This window comes from Lontra canadensis, unplaced genomic scaffold (assembly GCF_010015895.1).
Source record: "Lontra canadensis isolate GAN:19392208 unplaced genomic scaffold, GSC_riverotter_1.0 scaffold26, whole genome shotgun sequence".
Taxonomy (NCBI): Eukaryota; Metazoa; Chordata; class Mammalia; order Carnivora; family Mustelidae; genus Lontra; species Lontra canadensis.
Window position 1 is genome coordinate 3,589,184 of NW_022631020.1, and position 23,262 is coordinate 3,612,445.

General features: G+C 49.1%; 1 protein-coding gene across 1 annotated transcript in view; it reads left to right on the forward strand.

The window, feature by feature from the left end:
* The window catches only part of ABCC4 (ATP binding cassette subfamily C member 4), a 244,285-nt gene that overhangs the window by 34,445 nt on the left and 186,578 nt on the right, over positions 1–23,262 (forward strand). The window contains exons 2-4 of the mRNA XM_032864151.1: positions 7,538–7,648; positions 8,219–8,339; positions 18,600–18,824. Coding sequence (XP_032720042.1) covers positions 7,538–7,648; positions 8,219–8,339; positions 18,600–18,824 — 457 coding nt within the window. The remainder of the gene's footprint in view (positions 1–7,537; positions 7,649–8,218; positions 8,340–18,599; positions 18,825–23,262) is intronic.

Consider the following 23,262-nt stretch of genomic DNA (forward strand, 5'->3'; position numbering starts at 1 on the left):
CCAGCTCTGCCCTGATGCAGCCCCCAGGCTGGACCACAGGAGCCCCCAGTGACAGGCGGGCAGAATCTCCATGGAAAATTAACCCAATGACTAATAATTAGCCACAGCTAAGAGTGCTTTAAAATGCATCCTTTGAGCAATAAATGACTTATTTAATTGGGGCTCGGGCACTTGTTGAATGATTTACTGACCTCGGCTGACTTGCACATTCCCCTTTCATACAAGAGCTCACAGAGGGTCGTCTGAGCGTCCTCTGTCCCCACTTCTCATCCAGGGGAGAGCCGTGCATTCACTTACTCAGAACAACCCATTCTGGGCCAGGCATGGGGAACACCGTAGAAAAACTGTGTCCTGCCCTCATGGAGCTCTTGTTCTAGAAGGGAGAGAGACAGAAAAGTGGATTTTTTTTCTCCGAACATATAAATTGTAGTAAAGGGGTAAAGAAAGAAGAGGGAAATAAAATGGGGAATCAGGGTGTGTTTGGTTTTTTAAGAGCAGGTAGCCTGGGCCTTGCTGTGGGGGTGACCATGAGTTTGGGACCTGGAGGAGAAGAGACGGTGCCATCGTGGGAGCAAATGGGGAAGAGTGTTTGTTCTCAGGAAAGGGAGCGGCAAGCAGGGACTTGGGACCACCGCAGGCGGAACACTGAGCTTGGGGGGCCTGGGCGGGAGATGCGGCTGGTGAGCTGGAAGGGCTCCGGGCACACGTGACCCCCTGAGGAGATTGGGTATCATTCTGCTGCACGGGAATCACATGGCCTTGTGTTTTGAAGAAGTCATTCTGGCTTTTCTGTCGAAGGACCCGGAAACCGAGAGTGCAAGCAGGCGGGCCAGTGAGCCACTGTGGTTCACTGAGACAGGCGGGTGGGGTCAGCAGGTCAGCTGGGGGACGAGCTGATGGGTTGAGTTGATGGGTTGGCCGAGGGGAAGGGAGGCATCCGGGGATGACTGGGTTTCCAGTTTAAGCGGTGAGCTCTTTGAGGTTGACACTTATAGAGCGGGGGAAGACAGGTTTGGCAGGGAAATCAGGAGTTCCTTTGTGGAAGTTAGAAGGGGCTGCCTCTTGGCATCTGACAGGAGGTGACAAGTAAGTGCTTTGCTGTAGGAGTCTGGGGTGTGGCGGGAGGGGCCTGGCTGTCGGCAGTTGGGTGGTATTGGAAGGCCGGGGATGGACAGCTGTCCCCTAGGGAAAGCACGAGGCTGCCCTCCAGTCATTGGGTTGCAGAGTGAGTACAGGGATGGCAGGTGAGCGATCACAGCCATCGGTGAGTGCCACAGAGGTCCGAAAGGCCATCCTTGATGTGTTCATCAGAGAAGTGAGAGGCAGGGGCGCCTGGGTGGCTCAGTCATTGAGCATCTGCCTTCGGCTCAGGTCATGATTCCAGGGTCCTGGGATTGAGCCCCACATCGGGCTCCCTGCTCAATGGGAAACCTGCTTCTCCCTCTCCCACTCCCCCTGCTTGTGTTCCCTCTCGCTGTGTCTCTCTCTGTCAAATAAATAAATAAAATTAAAAAAAAAAAAAAGATTGAGAGACAGGAAGGTTCCAGAAGGATCAAGAATGTGAGCGGCTGGGGTTTGGGGCACTCTTTGTGTTCAGTGTGAACATCACTTAGAATGATGCAAGGAGTTGGTGGGGGGAACCTGGTCTGCTGAAGTCCCAAGGAATGAGAGAGTGACAGAATGTGTCAGATGTAGCAGTAATAACAGGTGTGGGGGGTGTAGACAGCTAGGGGGCACAGGCAGGGCATGGGGCTAGAAAATGGAGCTGGGAAACTGCAGGGCCATCTCGAAGCTGCGAGGAAGATGTGTCCCCAGGGGCCAGCCAGGGCTCTGCTAAGAGGGCAGAGCTGAGGGCACAGGGCAGTTTGCCAGTCAAAGGCGGGAGTTACAGAGAGCTTTGGGGAGGGCTGGGGCCAGGGGCCAGACTGTAGGTGGTGGCTTGGAAGGAAGAGCTTCCTTTATGGGGACAAAGTGTCCTCCTTTATGGGGGGTGTGGTTCAACAGTTTGGAAACAGAAGTGCCTGTTTCACTGAACCGGCCCGTTGGCCAGATGATCAGGGCAGAGGCAGCACCAGGCACTCTCGGGCTCAGAAGGGGATCTTGGGGATGGTTGGATCGTGTGGCTAGCGCCGGCCAGGCTCACTCTAGTGACTTCGTAGGACATCACCCACTGCTTGTCTCGTCCTTGCTAGTTCCAGCCAGTGGTGCTTTAATCCCTTCCCAGTCTTGGGAGCTGGCCTGCAGGAGCAGTGGCTTACTCGTGGTTCTTACTGGTACTGAATTGTGTGTAAGATTTTTCTTAATAGAAGGGAATTAGGATGGTAATCCATGCGTGATGGTTGTATGGTCTTGGGGTTGGTGGTGGTGCGGGGAGATGTGTGGAGACGAGGAGCATGAGGACGAAGAGGTGTTGGGTCAGCTGGTAGGAGAGGAGGAAGACAGGAAGGCCAGCCAGTGAGCCCTGGAAGTTCCAAAGTTGACGTCAGAAGCCTCTGCAGAGTCCATAGTTTGGAGGGGGGATGGAGAGCGCAGAGTGAACTGGGGGAGTGACCCGTTTTGAGGACAGCTCACCTGCAGGGTGGGGGTTCTGACCTTGCAACCGGTAGATTCTTGCCCTGGCTGCCTTCCCGTGCACCTGTGCCCAGGCTCTGTGACGAGCCAGGCTCTGTGTTTGGTCATGCAGGTGGCAAGTGGTATGTGAATCATCGTGCCCCGAGGGGAGGAAATCCCCTTGCTGTGTTCTGGGCTCTGCAGGAGGCAGGAAGGAGAGCGAGGAAGCTGGGAGGGAAGGGTGTTGGGGCAGAGCTGAGTTGCAAGATGGCTCATTCGGCGGTGGTCTGGAATTGTCGACTGAGTATCCTTGGGGGTACATTGGGAGTCAGAGGTCTTTGATTCAGGTCTACACGTCCAGGTCCTTACCTAGCTGGTAGCACAAAGTAGGCTCGCCATCGGATGGAAAAGAAAACCGTCAGAAAAAAAGAAAACCCCTTGTTGGGGTCTGTGGCGCTCAGCCTGGCTTTTTGGGATTTGGCCGCTGAAGGGGGTGGGGAGGGTCTTTAAATCAAGAGCTGGGGTAAAAGAAGTTTTCTTAATTGAGTGACTTCATCTAAGTTATTAGAGCCTTTTTAAGGGGCTCTAATGTGATGTGATTTCCTAAGAGCTTTGTCATCGTCAAGGCTGGTATTTGGTGGGTCTCTGTAGGGACCATAGCAGCCTCATGTGGTGTTCTCCCCGTTTGCCGGAGGTCAGTACTGAGGGGTCCTATGGGTAGTTCAAGGTCATACAACCAGAAGGTTGGCACAGTCGAGGTTCACCTACAGCACATCCGGCAGAATTTTATTTCTCATTAACTTCTAAAAAATGGTGGTAAAATGCAGTTAACATACAGTTTACCATCTTAACCATTTATAAGTGCATGGTTGGGGTGGTAAGCTCGCTCACGTTGTTATGCAGCCCGTCTCCGGGACCCTTTTCATCTTGCATCAGTGTTTCATTAAGCATGGAATCCCCATTTCCCCTCGCCTCCCAGCCCCTGGCAACCGCAGTTCTGCTTGCTGTCTGTATTAGACTAAGTACCTTGAGTAAGTGGAATCGTGACATCTGTCCTTGGCGGTGGCACCAATTTGCATTTCCCAATGGCCACAGGCAAGGGCTCTGCCACATCCTCACCAAACTCGTTACGTATTTCTTTTTTGATGGTCGCCATGCTCCTATGTGTGAGGTTCTGTCTCACTGGGGTTTTGATTTCCTTTTCTCCAGTGATGAGCATCTTTTCCTCTGCCAGCAGAGTTTCAAAGACGGCCTTTCAGGGCACAGTGTCATCATCTGGGTACGTCCCACTGCTAATTGCCTCAGTATTTTCCACAGGGAAAACCACCCAGTACGGTTCAAACCTGTTTGGTGGGAAAACTCTCACGAATTGATGCTTTTGTCTGGGAAGGAAACTGAGACGCAGAGGTATTGGCTGACCTGCACACAGTCATGGAGGTCCTGACCTTGGAGCCGGGAGCAGTCCCGGACCACGGGGTCCCCAGTACCGTTGCTGGGGCTAGAGCCCAGCCTTCACCTCCTGGACTGGGGTTCTTCAGGGGCACCAAGCTACCAGGATTAGCAAAACCTGAAGCTCAGTTTCTCTCTTTGCTTCCTTTGTGATTCATGGAATTCATTGATTCAACAGCGAAACATTCCTGAGCCGCCCTTCGGTGCCCCGTATTGTGCTAGGGATAAGGCCCTGAATAAGAGAAATAGGAAGGAGGTCTACTTTCCCGAGTTGTCGTCTGGCCTTTGGAATGTCCTTACTGTCAACATCAGTGAGATGCTGTTCACTTCTGGACTGTGTCTGCGTTCATTATTGTCATTTCCGGAACATATAATCCATCTGCTAGGGCTCTGTAGATCTCTGGTATGGTTGTTTGCTTTTCATAATTAGTAACTTGTAGAGCTCATTGAAATTATATAAATTCCGTGGTGCACATCACGCTTTGACCCATGAGTTTTAACTTCATCGGTCATTCCCTAATTCTGCGGTTCCTTCTGTATTTGCATTCTAGAATTTGCCGTTCCTCCCGTTTATGTGGCAGTAAGGATTCGTGGATTCTTCTGTTCCTTGATGGTGTGACTCATTGCTATTTATTTATTTGATGCTGGAAGTATCCTGGATTTGTCTGGCAAGAGCCCTTTGAGCTGTCTCCTCTGGCCTTCGGGCACATCCTCGTGATTCCGGGAGCGCTTCCTTGTTTTATGGTGTGCGACGTTCCAGGCCCGTCTTGTACTTCTCTCTGCCTGTCCTGTGTTGGTGTCAGCCTGTGGAAGAGGCGCTGTCTCTAGGAATGACTTGGACCCTGCTCGCCCCAGGGGGCACTCCGCACCAGGCCCTGTAGGCGTTTTGCTCTAGCAGCTATGCCTGTGGCCAGACCAGCCCTTGAGGTTTCCTGGGGTTGCAAGTCGGGTCTCAGCAATGGCCTTTAGGGAACTTAAGAAAAGAGAAGGTCTATTACTCACGGGTCCTACAGGGTGCAGGGCATGCCTGGAGCGTGCCTGGGGCCCACATGGGCCAGCTGCTGGGAGCACAAGCATGCAGGCACACACACTGGGATCTGGGCTTCTGCCTTTAAAGATTTTATTTATTTATTTATTTGACACAGAGAGAGAGAGACCGTGAGAGAGGGAACACAAGCAGGGGGCGTGGGAGAGGGAGAAGCAGGCTTCCTGTTGAGCAGGGAGCCCAATGCGGGGCTCAATCCCAGGACTCTGGGACCATGACAGGAGCTGAAGTCAGACGCTTAACGACGGACCCACCTAAGCGCCCCTGGGCTTCTGCCTTTACTCCTTCTGTCAAGGAGTGGGGTGCCTGGAGTTTTGTGAGTTCACTCTTTATTGGTGAATTTAAAACATAAGAGGGAATTAAAGCCCAGGAATGGAAAAGCCAGTGGCCAGAGGGTCAGTTATCTAGGTCAACGTGAGCGTCCTAAAAGAGGAGGGACCACTAGCTACTGTCCGGGTGGCCTGGCTCTTTATTTCGTATGGCTGGCAATATCTTCCTTTGAGACGGACATCTTTGAAGTGGCTGCCCCAGCAATCAAAAGGTTAATGTCAGGCATTTAAATTACAGTTAGGAAAGCTAATCATTAGGGGCGCTCATAAACCTCCCCAACCTTGGAATCGGACATTTTTAGGAGACCTGGTTCCTTACTTAGGGAAGAAAGGTAGGAAAGTACTCAGATCTGGGTGAAGGGGGCCGAAAGGCACAAACATCTAGTTATAAAATTAAGTCGCGGTGATGTCATGGACGACATGCTGACGATAGTTAATAATTCTGTATTGTGTATTTGAAAGTTGCTAAGAGTAGCTTTTAAAAGTTCTCATCATAAGAAAAACTTTTTTTGTAACTATGTATGGTAAAAAAAAAAATCCAAGATTTGGGCCCCAGAATACATTTTTTTATATTATTTTTTATTACGTTATGTTAGTCACCATATAGTACATCATTAGTTTGAAAGTTGCTAAGAGAGTAGCTTTTAAAAGTTCTCATCATAAGAAAAACTTTTTGTAACTATGTATGGTAAAAAAAAAAAAAATCCAAGATTTGGGCCCCAGAATACATTTCATTTATTTATATATATATATATATATATACACACACACACACATACACATATGTATATATATATATATATTTTTTTTAAAGATTTTTATTTATTTCTTTGACAGAGACAGACCACAAGTAGGCAGAGAGGCAGGCAGAGAGAGAGGAAGGGAAGCAGGCTCCCCGCTGAGCAGAGAGCCCGATGGAGGGCTCGATCCCAGGACCCTGAGATCATGACCTGAGCCGAAGATAGAGGCTTTAACCCACTGAGCCACCCAGGCGCTCCTATATTATTTTTTATCATGTTAGTCACCATATAATACATCATTAGTTTTTGATGTCATGTTCCAAGATTCATTGTTTGCGTAGAACACCCCGTGCTCCATGCAATATGAGCCCTCCTTGATACCCATCACTGGGCCAGCCATCCCCCCACCCCCACCCCTCCAAAACTCTCAGTCTGTTTCTCAGAGTCCACAGTCTGTCATGGTTTGTCTCCCTCTCCGATTTCCCCCAGCTTACTTTTCCTTTCCTTCTCCTAATGTCCTCCATGTTATTCCTTATGCTCCACAAGTAAGTGAAACCATATGATAATTGACTCTCGCTGCTTGACTTATTTCACTCAGCATAATCTCCTCCAGTCCCGTCCACGTTGATGGAAAAGTTGGGTATCCATCCTTTCTGATGGCTGAGTAATATTCCATTTTGTATATGGACCACATCTTCTTTATCCATTTGTCTGTTGGAGGGCGTCTCGGCTCCTTCCACAGTTTGGCTATTGTGGCCATTGCTGCTGTGAACATTGGGGTACCGATGGCCCTTCTTTTCACTACATCTGTATCTTTGGGGTAAATACCCAGTAGTGCAATTGCAGGGTCATAGAGTATACTTTTTACTTCTGGTATGTCCCTGCTTCTGGGACTTCTCAGTGGATAGAGCTGTGTGTGTGTGTGTGTGTGTGTGTGTGTGTGTACGCACGCATGTGTGTAAGCACGTATTCATTCCTTCCCAATATCTCTAATGTAGACCTTCAAAAAATTGAAGTGTAGTTGTCCCACGATGTCACATTCGTTTCAGCTGTGCCAGGTTGCCCTTTGAGGACACTGTGGGTTGTGCCGTGCTCACCCCAGGTGTGGCTGCCGTCTGCCACCACACACCACAATTACAACACCGCTGACTCGATTCCCTATGCTGTGCCTTTCCTCCCTGTGACTTAGTCGTACTCCGTAACTGGAAGCCTGCACCCCCGACCCCTCTTTGTTGCACACTCCCTTCCTCTGCCCCTCCAGCAACATCAGTTTGTTTTCTGTATTTATGGGTCTGTTTCCAGTGTTTTTAGATTCTACACAGAAGTGAAATCATATGCTATTTTGTTTTATAGATTTTTTTTAAAACCCCATGAATGTGGGATTCTAATTAGACAGATGCCTAATTTGTCTTAATTCTTCACAGGTGGCTGAACCCCTTGTTTAAAATTGGGCACAAACGGAGGTTAGAGGAAGATGACATGTATTCGGTGCTTCCAGAAGATCGCTCGAAGCATCTGGGAGAGGAGTTGCAAGGGTAAGCCCCAGGCGGGAAGGAGAAGGGTACAGAGGAGTGAGGATTTCTTCTAAGTGTGTGTCTCATGGTTTGAGAGGGTTTCTGCCTTCCCCTAGGCCCTTCTGGAGCCTCCTTCCCTCCTGTTGTGCCCTGCCCTCCCCCTAGGCTGTCCCTGGGCTTAGCCTCCTTTTGTGGCTCGGGGATGACCTGTCTTTCCTGTGCTTTTGTGGCGTGGAGCTTGCCAGCCTCAAAGGCCCTGGATGCCAGGCTCTGTCCCCGGAGATGGTCTCGCCGGAGGAGGCCGTCTGTGTGCCTGTCTGGCTTCCTGGCCTGCGCCTGGCGCTGTTAGTCCAGCCACGCTTGGCCGCGACCTGTTTCCTGAGACTGGAACTTTTCCCCTCAAGGCATGTCTTTTCTGGTGTTTCAGATTCCGCCCCACACGTCTTTCATGGTGGTTGGGGGGGACCTGCAAACAGTTATCCAGGGCCAGGGAGGCAGCCCGGGGGGTGGGGGGGCTGTTAGCCACCTCCCCTGTTCTGCCTTCTGGTCAGACGAGCTGTTTCTCATCCAGCTTGGTTTTTCTCCTCGCAGGTGCTGGGATAAAGAAGTTTCGAGAGCTGAGAAAGACGCACGGAAGCCTTCTTTAACGAAAGCCATCATAAAGTGTTACTGGAAATCCTATGTAGCTCTGGGAGTTTTTACGCTCATTGAGGTGAAAGCTTTCATGGGCCCGTGTGTTGTTTTCCTCATGTGGGTGGGCACTGAGGTGGGCGGCATGCTTGGGGACAGAGGCAAGTGACCGCAGCGTCTGAGGAGAGCGCACATCTAGGGAATGTGATGCCCGCGGCTCAGCGGTTGTGCTCATCTTCAGAATGGGCAGATACTCGTGGGGTGGGAGGCATTACTATTTTTCTTTTAACGATTGAAAGGCCGTATTGTGGGAGGATGGGGCCCAGAAGTTTTATGCCCTGTTAGGATGCTGTTGGCTCTCAGTAAATGTTATAAATGCTAAGAGAGATCCTTGCCTGGGTGGCTCAGATGGGTAAGCATCTGCCTTTGGCTCAGGTCATGATCTCAGGGTCCTGGGATCGAGCCCCGCATCGGGTTCTCTGCTCAGCGGGAGCCTGCTTCTCCCTCTCCCACTGTCCCTGCTTGTGTTTCCTCTCTCACTGTATCCCTCTCCGTCAAAGAAATTAATAAAGTCTTAAAAAAAAAAAAAAGAGTGACCCTTGACCCAGAGAAGACTCCCCAGCCTCAAGGAATATGTGCCCTTTGATTTGGAGGAAGTAAATTTGGGTCAGAGCCCAGAATAACATGAAACAGTTTATTAGGTGTTTAGCAAATTACAGTGAACTTGACCAGGCCAAATCTGATAAATGCTTTCCCCGAGCAGGTTTTCTTGTGTTTCCCCTTCCAGGGGATCAGAACCCCGGGCCCTGTGTCTGGGCTGGAGCTGGCCATACCTCTCAAGGGTGCCTTGTTCTCTGGGCTGCCCCCTTTCCAGCTGGACATGTGTTCTGAGCCAAAATCCCCTCGGTGGAGGAGCTCTGGCTCCACGAATTCTGGAAGCTTCGGGCCCCACCCTATTCTGGTTTCCTGTCGCTGACTATTGGCGTGGATCGCTGCTTCGAAGGGGGAGCTTTGGTAGCGTGACACGGTAGCTACTCTAGGAGTGATCTGGAATGGAAAAGCAAAGGCAAAAAGCCAGGAGGTCGGTGACTCCATTAGCCCGATGGGCCTCAGTCAAGCTTATCCAGTAAAATTGTGTTCTTCCGGGCATAGCGCCAGTGAGAGCTGTGAGCGCCTACTGGTCTGGGCTGTGGGCTGCTGGAAGGGTGCCTCTGCTCCACCTGGCTGGCCCCGCTCTCTGTCGCACCGTCATCCTGCCCTAGGGACGTTGATGGGCCTGTGAGTGTAGGAGAGTCGTAGGGGCGGGAGTTGCCGTTGCCGTGAAAAGGTGGTTTTAGGTGGAGAAGGGCGGTGAGTTGTCATTAGTGTGTTTTGTTGGGTGTGAGGTGGGTGGGCTGGCTGGTTTGTCTGCTTAAAGGCTCTGTTGTATCGAAGAGTGGTGGTGAAGGTGCGTGATCCCTGCCCTGTGTAACTGCAACAAACCAGTCTGTCAGGCGACAGGGGACGGGTGGTTCTGGGAGACTGAAGTTGCCCTGGATGACAAAGGGGGTTGGCCAGAGGGTGGGTGCGAATACATGGGACACCGAGCAGCATCTAGATCTGCCGTGGCTTGTGACGGGCCGGGTGGAGATGCAAAGCAGCGGGACTGCCTGGGGGCGGGGGTGGGGGTGGGAGAGGGGACAGGACACCCTGAGGCTGTCCCAGCCTGGCTTTGACCTGTGTACTGATGTCCCAGTGATGGTGTTTCTATGCCGTCACTATAGGTCTCCATTCGAAGTACACCGGGTGACAAGCTGGGGTTTATTGTGGCCGGTGGGTGCGGGATTTCCGAGGAGATGTGGCTGCTGACCTTCCAGAGCAGCGTGCTCGTGGAGTCGGCTTGTTGCACGGCCTCGGAGCCTGGGCATGTGCCTGGGGCCCATGTTCCCTGTCTGCTTGGGCGTGGGCAGCGACCCGTGTCCTTGGAGTCCGGTGCTGGATCGTATCCGGAGCAGGCCTGCCTCTGCGGCCTCTGGTTCTCTCCTTTCTGTTTGCTGCCCAGGACTGAAGAAGCTGAAGGTGGCGGCTCTCAAAGGCTGGCCCTTGTGGCCGCGTTTGCACTGAGCTTCTGGTTTTCCTCGCTGTTGTGGGCCGCTGCCTACGTGTATTACACTGCACTGTACTGCGTGTATATACACTCTACCTGGTGTAGTATTACTACTACTGCCAGCTGCAGGGGCAGCAGAGACATACTCGGTGGTGGTGTTGCTGGCGGCCGCAGAAGCTCCTATTCTGTAGTCACGGCAACAACAGAGGTCGTTCCTGCGAGTGGTAATAGCACTGTTAGTAGCAGTTTCGGCAGGGACTCGTTCTCCTGGTGGTGGCAGCAGGGGCCACAGCAGTACTGGCAGTGGTGTAGGGCTGTAGTAATAGTAGTAGTGTAGTAATGAGTACTTGAGAAATCTCAGAAACTGCTGAAAGGGGGCACCCGGCTGACTCCACAGGTCAAGCATCTGCCTTTGGCTTAGGTCATGATTGCAGGGTCCTGGGATCGAGCCCCACATTGGGCTTCCTGCTCAGCAGGGAGCCTGCTTCTCCCTCTCCCTCTCCCTCTCCCCCTGCTTATGCTTATGCTTGCTTTGTCTCTCTCTCTCTCTCTCTCTGTCAAATAAATAACTTTTAAAAAATCTTAAAAAAAAAAAAAGATCTACATGTGATAATACTTTCATTCCTTTGGGCAGCTCAGACGAGAGGGTGAGTATCGCTTTTATCCGCACTGGAGGAAAGAGGCTGCATAGGGCCAGGTCGTTCCACGGAGTGCCTGGGGTCCCACAGAGCATGGAGGACAGAGCCGCGATTGGGCTGCGGGTGCTCCTACTTTAGACCACGAGCCTGACCACGTCCACAACTGGTAGCTCACCCGGTGGCAAGAAGGCTTGTCAAGAGCTCAGACTGCAGGGTCTCCAACACGTGCATCTTGAACTTGGCTCACACATGAACGTAGGATGCTAAGAACTCCCTGGGTAGGAAGTCAGACCGGGGACAGTAAATTTGGGCAGAGCTCCGGTGTCGGTGTCTCCTGGCTGCTGGAGATGGCTAGGGCGGACACCTGCGGCATCTTTAGATGGGCCCGGAGACTTCAGAAGACCCCCTTCTTCTCTTGACCGTCCCTTCGTGGATGCAGGTGGGGCCGCCCTGGTGCCTGAGTTCGTAAACAGTCCCGCACGTGTGGAAGACCCCGTTCTTGATGAGCTCCTGGAGACTGACCAGCAGGAAGCCCGGGGCCTCTGATGGGACTGCAGTGATCCAGGCAGAGGCAGAGCTCTCTCTGTTGTGACTCGCGGGTGCCCCTGGCTCCCCTAGGAGAGATGGTGGCTGCGGGTCTCGGGTGGGTTTGCACTTGCTGGGTAAGGATGAGGACCCCAGGTCACCGGTGTGTGGGCGATCCCCCAGACGCAGGGTGTGCCGCTGGCCTGGGGCCGCACAGTGACAGTCTGGGGTGGAACCCAGCAGGGTGGGGGGCATACACACCCGGTGTGGGGATGCTGGGCTCCTACCGGGAGGGCACTCACTGCTTTGTGCTGTGACGCAGCCAGTATCTTGGTGGTTTCCACTAGAAAATGAGACGGTGGCCATGCTGGGTGTTCCCATTGTGTCTTTGAGAGGACACCAGGGCTCTGCGTCTTGGTGGCCGGCACTCTGGCAGCCCACGGTGTGAGAGTGCAACCAGAAGTAAACCTTGAATTTTTTTTTTTTAATTAAAAAAATTAAAAAAAAATTTATTTATTTATTTGACAAAGACAGCGAAAGAAGGAACACAAGCAGGGGGATTGGGAGAGGGAGAAGCAGGGAGCCCCATGTGGGACTCGATCCCAGGACCCTGGGATCACGACCTGAGCTGAAGGCAGACACTTAACAGACTGAACCACCCAAGTGCCCCTAAACCTTGAATTTTTTCTGGCAGCAAAAGAAGTCTGAAATCCCACAAAATTACTCTGGTTTTTCTAGACTTGCCTGTTGGCACAATGCTGTTTTGGAGACATGAGAAATGATATTGAACACCAGAGCTGGTAAGGCTCTGCTGCAGTTCAGAATCACTCTGAGGTGCCATTCTGGGTTTTCAGTGGTTAAAGGTAGTTTCTGCATTTCATGGGTTGCGGGCTAGTGTAATAGTTGATTTAACGAAGCAGTTTCCCATTTTGTGATCTTTCCTGCTGCTTGTTGGCCTTTGTATTTTCGGGAGTGGAAGATCTAAACTCAGCGGTAGGATTTTCTCAAAAGCTTGCAGCTCACGGATTATCCGCGGTTTGCAAGCATTTCAGTGTTCCCAAGCAACGCATGGGCAGGGCCTTCCCCGGGCGCTCCTGGCAGCCGCCAGTGGGGAGAGGCAGGGCGATGCAGGCGGGGGCGAGGCTTTGGAGGTTGGATTTCAAAGGAGTGAACATCTCGGTCCTGTGAGAACTGAACGCCTGTGAGGCTCGCAGAAACAAGCTCTGAGCCGATGTTGAACGCGGGGGCGTTCCTGCGGGCGGGCACTAACCGGGCTGGAGCAGCCAGCAGGCTCCCTGGGCGCCCGGCCCCTGTGTGCATCTCCGTGGGGACAGAGCAAGGGTCCTCCTGCCCAGAGCCGTGGGGGTGGGGAGGAGGCGCCTGAAGGCTCTTTACCGGGCAGACAGCAGCAGAGACTCCCTCCCCACACTGCCTGGGCCCTTCTCTGTGACAGTGACTTGTCCTTTGTTTGGGGCCACCTTTGCCAATGGTTTCTGGTCCAGGTAGAGGCTGCAGGGAGGCAAAGGTTTGTCGTCATCTGCGGGCTGGAACTCAACTGCTGGGTAAGAAGTAAACCAAATCCTTTTGAGTCGTGTGTCCACCCCCCCCCCCCCCCCCCCCCCCGCCCATGTCATTTGTGCTTCTTCTCAAGGCTGATTCCTTGAGTGTTGTCCCAGGCCTTTGTGCATTTATGTCCCTACTCGGTTCCAAACTCCCTTCCCCTCTCTCTAACCCAGAGGGCTGAGGAGTGGCTGCTGGTTGCATTTAACCATTCAAAATGGTTAAATTAAACAAAAAAACCAAAAAAACAAAAAACTTCTGGCAACTCCTTAGAAAAGTTGGCTTTATGAGCAACTTTTCTCAAGAGTTCCTGTTCTCCCATTGTTGCCTGTTGGGGAGCTGTGGGTTTTCCAAGCTGTGTGCAAAACCGGCCTCTGCCTGAAGAGTGGACTGGGTCTCATCTTGGGACTCGTCTATAATGAGCGTGAGCTTAGTTTGTACTGACTGCGATGCTGGTGTTCGGACACCATAGGCTCGTGCATCCCATTTACCTGTCCCTGGATCCCTCTGAGGTACACCAGGCAGGAATTTCCAGGGATAAGGATATGGTGGCACAGGAGGGCACGGGAGGACTTAGGTTATGGGATGTGTAAGTCACCGGCCTGGTTTCTGAAGCAAAATGTTCCGACTGCCAGACGAGTGCCTATTGCCTTCTGCCCTGACTCCTTCTTCTGCCAGGGGTGCCGCCCACGATGGGCAGAGAGCTGAGAGGAGGTGTTTTTTCTCTGACAATGGTTCTGTGCTACAGTGTCCACTGCTTCATACGTGTTCACACACACGGTTTCTCCCCCACTGCCCCTGTCACTTTTTAGGAACACTTAAAAATAACAAACCTAGAATATGATGGAAGGATAGCAGATTATGCCATCCCAGAATATGCCACTTTGGGCTACAGATTATTTTGTGCTTATTAAACAGTTTTTTTTTTTTTTTTTAAACTGGCTCCATGCCCAGTGTGGGGCCCGAACTCACAACTCTGAGGCCAAGAGTCTCATGTTCCACCAACCGAGCCAGCCAGGTGCCACTGAGCGGATTGGTTTTGAGAAGCATCAGTCACAGAAATTCTGGAAACAGAGCAGAAGTTACCCTTCTGTAAGGGACAGTTAATTTTATAAAGGAGACCTATGTTTGTAAGAATGTCTCCCTCTTTGTGCCAGGCAGACGACGGTGGCTCTGAATCACAAGAGAGTCCTGTCAGCAGAGAACTCAATCAGCACAGTCAGCCTTCCCCGTTTCCCATGCTTTTCCGGTTAAACACCCCCATGGCGGTGGCTCTGGCCCTGGGGGTTACTCCGTTTTCCTGGGGCTCTCCCATATATGCCGGAGGTATACCTGTTGATAAACTTGTGTTTGTTTCTCTCCTGTTAATCTGTCTTTTATTACAGTTTCTCAGGCCAGAGCTCAGAAGGGTTGAGGGAAAATGGCTATTCTTCTCCTGCAGATTAAGCTTGCCTGCCCCCTAAGCCAGCCTCAGTGGGTATTAGCTCATGACCGGTCTTGACCCTTCTGTACCCCACTCACTCTCATACTTCCCAAGAGTATTTCCAAGCAGTTCTTAGGTACTACATCATTTTATCTGTATTTCATTTTATTTATTTAATTTCTTAAAAGATTTTGTTTATTTATATGTTTGACAGAGAGAGACACACAGAGAGAGGGAACATGAGCAGGGGGAGTGGGAGAGGGAGAAGCAGGCTTCCTGCTAAGCAGGGAGCCCGGTACGGGTTCGGTCCCAGGACCTAGGGATCATGACCTGAGCCAAAGGCAGATGCTTAACAACTGAGCCACCCAGGCGCCCCCTCATCTGTATTTTAGAATGTGTCTTTAAACGGACTCTTTCCCCTATATAATCTAAAGCCATTATTATGCATGATCATTAACACTGATCCTAGAAACCATCAGTATCTAGCTAGATCTCATCTCTTTCTTTCTTTTTTTCTTTCTTTCTTTCTTTCTTTCTTTCTCTTCCTTCCTTCCTTTCTCTTCCTTCCTTCCTTCTTTCCTTCCTTCCTCTTTCTTTTCTTTTCTTTTCTTTCCTTTTCTTTTCTTTCTTTCCTTCTTTCCTTTTTTCCTTTTTTCTCTTGCAGTTTGAATCCATATCCAGATCAGGTGCATTTGGCTGGCAGTGGTTGTCTAGGTTCCTTTCCATTCTCTTTCACTATAATTTTATTTTTTCAAATCTAATACTCGATACCAAGTTGTTTGTCCTCGAGAGATCCCCATAGTCAGGACATGGCCCGTACCTTAGGCTCTGTGTCATGGAATGTGTTCTTCTGGAACCTTGAATTAGTGGGTAGATCTAGAACCTGGATCTGACTCAATTTTTTTCCCCTTCCCTTCTCCTTTGCCGATTGATTTGGTAGGTCTGCTGGTGGGCCTCGCTGATTAGGTACCTCCTGTCTGCTTGTCTTTCTCGTGTGGGTGATGTGAGGAGTGCTGTTCGTGATCTTTGCTCAAGAGCTGTTAATTGACTGGATGGTCACAGAATGTGGGGGTTCTCATTCTTCCTGGGTTCATTCACTGCTTTTCCCCTGTTAACCTTAACATAGAATTTCCCACTTACATTACCAGCAAAAAGGGTTTATTCAGGAATGGCAGCCCGTTGCATTCTGGGACAAACAAGCTCTGGCCAAACCGTAGGTCAGTCTGCCCAACGCTCTTTTATGGGAGAAAGCAGGAAGTTGGGAGGGACTGTTCTAAACAGGCTGACCTTTTGGCTGTTAGGTTTGACTCCATCATTTTCTCTTTGTCTGATAGCTTCTGTTTCCTCTGCTTGCTTGCTTTTCTCCTGGATCAGGTGTGGTGGGGTTGGGTAAGAAATGTTTCCACTGCATGGGGCAAGTTGTGGCATCTAGCCGTGTAATAAGTTACCCCAGTAAGAAGCAAGAGTAGGGTTCAGACGTCTGGTGTTTCAGGATGCTGAGTGCCCAATGCTCCATTAAGAAATACCTGCTTCAGAGACTCTGAAACTCTGGTAGGACCTTGAACCAAGGGGTGTTGTGGTATCATATTGGGCTCTTCTAAAAACCCCTTATGGTTTTACAATCAAGAAGAAATCTTGTGAAGGAATAATAAAAACCGTATCCTCAGCTGGTTTGTGGGAAGAATCTTCACCAGGCAGAGATGACTGTCAAAAGATGGGCGTGTTTGCTCAAGTAATTTTTGACCTCGCTCCTGCTCTCCAGAAAGTTTTAATATGGTTACTTTCAAGTTTAATAATACATATTTTCCTGGTTTTATTTCTTCGTAGTTGAGGGTAAGGATTAAGAATGGACAGATGAGTGGGGAGGTAGGGGCCTCGAGCTGGCATTACTCATTAGTGAGTGTGTTTGATTGATGAATTATTAAGTACTGTCAGCAGAAAAATCCCAGTGTTTGGGCGGTAATGCCCTGCCTTTATTTTGTGGGTTTTTTTTTTTTTTTTTAAAGATTTTATGTATTTATTTGTCAGAGAGAGTGAGCACAGGCAGACAGAGTGGCAGGCAGGGGCAGAGGGAGAAGCAGGCTCCCTGCTGAGCAAGGAGCCCGATGCGGGACTCGATCCCAGGACGCTGGGATCATGACCCGAGCCGAAGGCAGCCGCTCAACCGAGAACCCCAGGCATCCCTAATTTGTGTTCTTTTTCCCTGGATTTGCATCTGTCTGTTTTCTATCTGATGGGTGACTCTGATGGTATTTTCCTATATCCACACCCATGCTAGGCTCAGATGGAGAGCCAAGGACCAGTCAACAGGCACTGAGTCCCAGAGACGATCCTGTTTTAGGGAAGTTTGGGCCAGCAGGTGTTAGCTCTGGGGTCCTGGTGGGCAGCCCCAGGGTGACGTGCTGCTGACCTGGGCTGGGACCGCCCATGTGTACAGTTTGATGTTCTCGCTTCGCCCTTTTAGCCTCCAGATTTTTATCTCGGTGACCCCATCAGCTCTTCTGTGGCCTGCTCTATTCGGGTTGCTTTCATAGACTCAGTGCTTCTTGGGACGAAAGATGGGGCCTGCTGGACACGCAACAGTGAGCCTTTGTGTTTTTGAGATCTGATTGTCTTCCGTGAGCAGCGTTTCCTTGTAGTACAAAAGGGCCATGACCTCCTGAAAGGCGAGGCTGGTGGTGAAGGTTGCGAACGGGTGTATGCGTGCGTGTGGTGTTGGGGTTCATAATGTCACATCCATCTCAGGGACGGGAACCGCTTTCTGTCAATACCCTGAAGGGGCACTGGTTGGTTGAGGAGAAAATGCATGTTAGCTGTGTCTCGGGTTTGGCTTTTTGGGGTTCCCTTGGCCTTCTGCGCTGTGGGTTCCTCACTCGGGATAGACAGAGGAGAGCCACCAGAAGCGAACCTGTTGGTTGGTTGCCACGTCTGCGTTAATAAGGACAGGTTGCCCAAGAGGAAATGTTTGTTTCAAAGTGGAGTTCTTGAAAGATTTCCAAACTTTTGGCATTAGATGAAGTGTGGTGGAAGGTCTGTGTGTTTACTTTGGGTGACATGCATTTGCACTGAGTGTTTGGCGTTCTTTGATGGTACTTGACAAGAGCGGATGTAGGTTGTGGGGTAGAGTGGCCATTTGGCACGGAAGGGCAAGGGTTGACGTTTCTTTGCCTCTCGTTTTAGGGCAAAAAAAAAAAAATATATATATATATATATATATAGCTTTCCTTACGTCTTAATTTGGGAGGTAAGCCCCAGCGTTTCCTTAACTCAGTGGTGTAGGATTTTAATTTTTTGCTTTGGGGAAGGGAAGAGTTCTTGTTAAAATTCTTCAAAACCAACACCTGCGATGTATGGCTTACGGCGAACCACGGATGGCATTATTTTGAGCTTGCCTTCTGCTGAGTTTAATTTTTGACTCCAAGGCAGCAGTGCTCAACTTCTAGGGGTAGACACATTTGAAAGCAGAGCCCCCTGTGGCTGAGAGCCTGGGAGCCTCCTGAGCCTGGTCCTGTTTCCTTCCTCCAACCCACGTTGGAGGCTGGACTCCGTTCTTTTGATCTACTGACACGTGGAATTTGGGGTTGGGCTCAGATCTGTGTTTGCACCAGTGTCTCCATTCCCCAGAGCCCTTCTAATGCAGAAAGGAGGTTGTAAGAGCATGCCTCCCGTGAACTAGCCATTCGTGACTTTGCTTTGGGCTGGGATGTTGATGGCGGAGACCCAGCAGGGAGGCAGTGAGCTGGGCTGCCCACCTGTGAGCACACGCCACACCTTTCTTTTGCCATTTTTCCTTATTCATCTTGGGCCAAGACTTACCTGATAGTCTACCAAATAGTTCTAAACACAGGTTGCAACATCGAGCACCCACAGTGTCCCCAAGCACAGCAAACTAAAGTTTTAAAGCTTTTGCACTTAGAATTTTGGCTTAAGGTTAAGCTATTATCTGGTTGTCTTACATAAAAGAAGAGTTCTGTTTTCTTTGGGGATTAGTGATGAATGTAGCACTTTGTTAAAATGCCTTTTTAACATGCTTGTCATAAACGCAAAGCTACCTTCAGAAAAACTGGTAGGACCTGTATTTCTAATTACAGCTTTCTCCTTTCCTTTTAGGAAGGCACCAAAGTAATCCAGCCCATATTTTTGGGGAAAATTATTAATTATTTTGAAAACCATGATCCTACTAATGCTGTGGCTTTGCACGAAGCCTATATCTACGCCACGGTACTGACTCTCTGCACGCTTATCCTGGCCATACTGCACCATCTGTACTTCTACCACGTTCAGTGCGCGGGCATGAGGCTGCGCGTCGCCATGTGTCACATGATTTATCGGAAGGTAAGTGTCATCTTGTAGCAGGATGCCTGCCTCACCCCAGGTATCAAAAACATTTTGGGAAAGTTTGTAGATTAAAAATTTTGTAAAAAGGATCTCTGTTTTTATGTATTTATTTCAGTAGGGGAGGGGCACAGGGATAGAATCTTAGGCAGGCTCCACGCCCAGCATGGAACTAGATGCAGAGCCCCTCGCAGGGTCAGTCTCAGGATGGACCCTGAGGTCATGTGCCTGAGTCATAATCAAGAGTCCGACTCATGACCGACTGAGCCACCCAGGTGCCCCCCAGAATCATTTATACCTTACCAGAGAATCTTGTTATATAGCAGGGGAATTTTTTTTTTTTTCCCTTTAAGTGAACTTTACCGATACATGATGGAAGTTTTCTATTGTGATCAGTAGATCACATTTGATCTATTGTGATAGATCACCACCCCTGCCTTTGATCACATTTGGCCACAGGCTGTTGCAAAATACTCTACTGGTAATGGAATCTAATTAAAATATAAGTATCAAAATTAAGGATCAAATTGATTGAGGCATGAGAAATTTCCAGTGTCGTCATGCCTAAATCTTTGAGTTGTATTTATGGAAATTTTGTTTTTTTTGTTCATTAAAACTTTCATTTACATCAAAATTGTATTTTACAAGGGACCGTCTGTGAAATTGGATCTGTAAAATTAAATCTCAGAGAACAGATTGTATTTGAGAAGAGGAATAATTGTATTTTTTAAATGAAGCGTTTAACCATGTTCAGTGTAATTGTGTTAATTAAAGGAAAATATAGAATCCATGTCAGACACATTCACTGTTCTGTAGTTATTTTTTTTTTTTTTTAAGATTTTATTTATTTAGGGGGGAGAGAATGAGTGGGGGGTGGGGGGACAGGAAGGATAGAGGGAGAGGGAGAAGCAGACTCCCTGTTGAGCCAGGAGCCCGATATGGGGCTCGATCCCAGGATCCTGAGATCATGACTCGAGCCAAAGGCAGACACTTAATCCACTGAGCCACCCAGGCACCCCGGTCGTTTTTAATAGTATTAAAGAAAATAATTGATGTTTGGGATGAAACTTAAAATTTTACAATGTTTTTAGTAATTTTTGAGAGAACTTATGTTGTACTTTATGTTGCTTTCCATTTCAGTTATTATTTTAGGCACTGTGTTCTTCTCATTTAGTATACATTGTAGCTGTTTCAATAACAAGACCCGATTTGATGTGTTCAGCATTTTTTATTGAGAAATGCCATAAAATTCTCCCATAGTTCACCCTGGTCTGAAGTATCATGGAGGGAGTGAGGATTTCAGGTGTCTTTACCAAGGAGTTGCCATAGACAGAATAAGTGACAACTGGATAGCTCTTTATTTTGGGCCATTTGCTTTAAAAACAAAAACACTCCATTTTAACTCTATTGTATACTTGAAATTTACTAGGAGAGTTCGATTTTAAGCATTCCCGCCATACACACAGAAGGATAAGCTTGTAGAGTGATGGATATATTAGCTTGACTGCAGTACTCATTTTTCAATGTATATCTGTCAAAATATGACTTAACTATATACAATACTTTTTAATCAATTGATTAATTAATTAATTAATTTTTGGGTAATCTTTACACCCAATGTGGGCTCAAATTTAAGACCCTGAGATCAAGAGTCCCATGCTTTTCTGACTGAGCCATCCAGTTCTCAATATATACAATTCTTTTTTTTTTTTTTTTTTAGATTTTATTTATTTATTTGACAGACAGAATCACAAGTAGGCAGAGAGGCAGGCAGAGAGAGAGGAAGGGAAGCAGGCTCCCTGCTGAGCAGAGAGCCCGATGCGGGACTCGATCCCAGGACCCTGAGATCATGACCTGAGCCGAAGGCAGCGGCTTAACCCACTGAGCCACCCAGGCACCCAATATATACAATTCTTATTAAAAAAAAAAAATCCTTATTAGAAGTTCAAGTCAAACAATTTAAATTTAAAATATTGCTTCTTTAACCTAGTTCTGCGTATCTAGAGCTTCTGTTTCTTAGGACTACTTTTCTTAGCAAAACGCAAGATGTCTCCTCCAGCTCTTCCTCTGAGCAGAGTCCTGTTAATCTTGGAATTGTGGGCATGCTGGAGGTTTCTCTGTGTCTGTGGAGGCTGTGACATGTACCTTCAGGTGCCTCCTGTGTGATATGGAAATGGTTAGTGCTGCCTGTCTGCCCCAGTCAAGGCGTCTTCGTTGCTGTCCTCCTCCTCGTGCTTATTCTGTTGTAGTCCCTTTGCCCATTTAGGAGATGGGTCCGATTTCTCTATAAATTAGCTAGATCATGCCTCGCTCCCGTAAATAAATAGGAAATTACACTAGGGCTCTACTGTGAGAACCATAACCGTGGGAGCCAGGTTTGGGGGGACGGTTCAGTCCCACAAAGCTCTTTCCTGCCCAGGTGAGGTGGTGGTGGTTCACCTGTTTTTCTTCCTCTCCCCACTAATGTTTAGAACTCGCCTTTGAGAAATCTGATCCGATCTGGCACATTGGCTGCATGTAAACATCTCCCAAAGGTGTTAATTTGCTGGCTTGATTAGCCTGAAAGAATTGTCCCCTTAAAAAGACGTGGCTTGGGTCAGACCATAGGCGTAACCTGAAATGCCAGGAACGTGGGAAAGACCGATCTCCTCAGGCACTGCCTTGTGTCTAGAATCCTGCTAGGGGATGAAATAGGACACTTTTTCACCGCAGGTGGGCTGACTCTTTAGGGCAGAAGCTAGCACATTCATGCCTTAGGCTAGGGCCCTACCTCCTGATCCCCGGTTCTGGGAGAGCACCAGGTCGGGTGTCGTCACTGGAATGGCTGCTGGGTTCATAGTAGAAGTTCGTAATATTGCAAGATGTCGTGGGATGTAGCCTACAACAAAATGACTTATGACTTGTTTACCTTTGCCCCGCTTTAGTAAAATTGCACCTGGCTTTTGAGCTTTTTTCATTTTCCTTTTTAAGATTTTTATTTTTTAAGGAAGTTCTGCACCCAGTGTGGGGCCTGAACTCACAACCCTGTGGTCGTCGCCCGCTAATGAGGTGCCTGGAGCATTTATTTATTTACTTATTGTTTGATTGATGGTGGTAAAATACGCATAAGCTAACATTTACCCTTTTAACTCTTTAAGGGGACCGTTTGGTGACACTTACGTAAATTCACACTGTTGTGTGGCCGTCACCACTATCCCACCATTCATCTCCAGAACTTTCTGCTCTCCCCGGACTGAGACTCTGTACACGCTAGACACTGAACTCCCCGGCCCCTACCCCCACCGCCATCCCTGCGTTACTTCCTGTTCCTGAACTTGTCCCCTTTTTCTAGGTACCTCATAGAAGTGGATTCATGCAGTATTTCTTCTTTTGTGTCTGGCTCACGTCACAGAGCCTCATGTCTTCAAGCTTTATCCCTGTTGTCGCCCGTGTCAGAATTGAACTCCTTCTCGAGGCCGATGACAGTTCCACTGTATGGACGGGGCTCATTCCTCTATCAGTGGGCGTTTGGGAGATTTGCCTCCACTTTTCGGTGATTGTGAATACAGCTGCTGTGAACATGGAAGGGCAGATCCCTTTTCAAGTTCATATTTTCAGCTCTTTCTGGGGACATTTCCCCAAAGTGCAATGGCCGGACTAGATGGCAAATTTTTGAGGAACTGCCCTACCCTTTCCCACAGTGGCGGCGTCATGTTACTTACCCACTTGGTCATTGGTTTTTCTGTGAAACATGAGGACTAAATGAAGAGGAGTTTGGATGAACTGTGGAGTTTTGTTTGGATCCGTGATTCTGGTTGGTGGTCTCTTGATACGGCCCATGGGGGTCTGTTTAGTTTCCTCAAATCTATAGGACATTTTTTTTTTTTGAATTTTTTACCAAATAAAGAGATTATGCAACACAGGCTGTGTCTTTTGGAAAGTGAACAGATTGACATGAAGAACACAGGTTCCTCACCGTAGTGATGTGTTGAACACTATGCTTGCTCATTTTAAGGAAGTCACCGCCTGTCATGGGTCATATTCCCAGCATGGGTTACTGTCACCTCTGCAGTGGGACTAGTGGCTTCTTTCCTGTCTTTGTTCTTGTCTAGGCCACAGAAGAAGCAGGACATATCCAGCTTCAAATCTCAAGGGGCTGCTTTCCTAGCTCAGAGCAGAGCAGGCAGGGTCAGACTGGGGGAAGATGGCAGCTTCAGCCCCATCGCAGGTGGAAACGGATCTCGAAGTTGCCAACCTGACCTTGGCTTCAGGCTTGGGTGCGAGTGAGCCTGAATGTTTTAGGTCTCTAGTCCTGGGCGCACACGATGGCCTTCTCTGTAATCAGGATGGTCTTGTCCCGGGGTACAGAGATTTTCTTGTATTACCAAATGCGTATGGCACAGAGGTTTTTCCTTAAGATCTTAAGCCTGATGGGTTTCCTGACTCTGGGTCCAGTTTG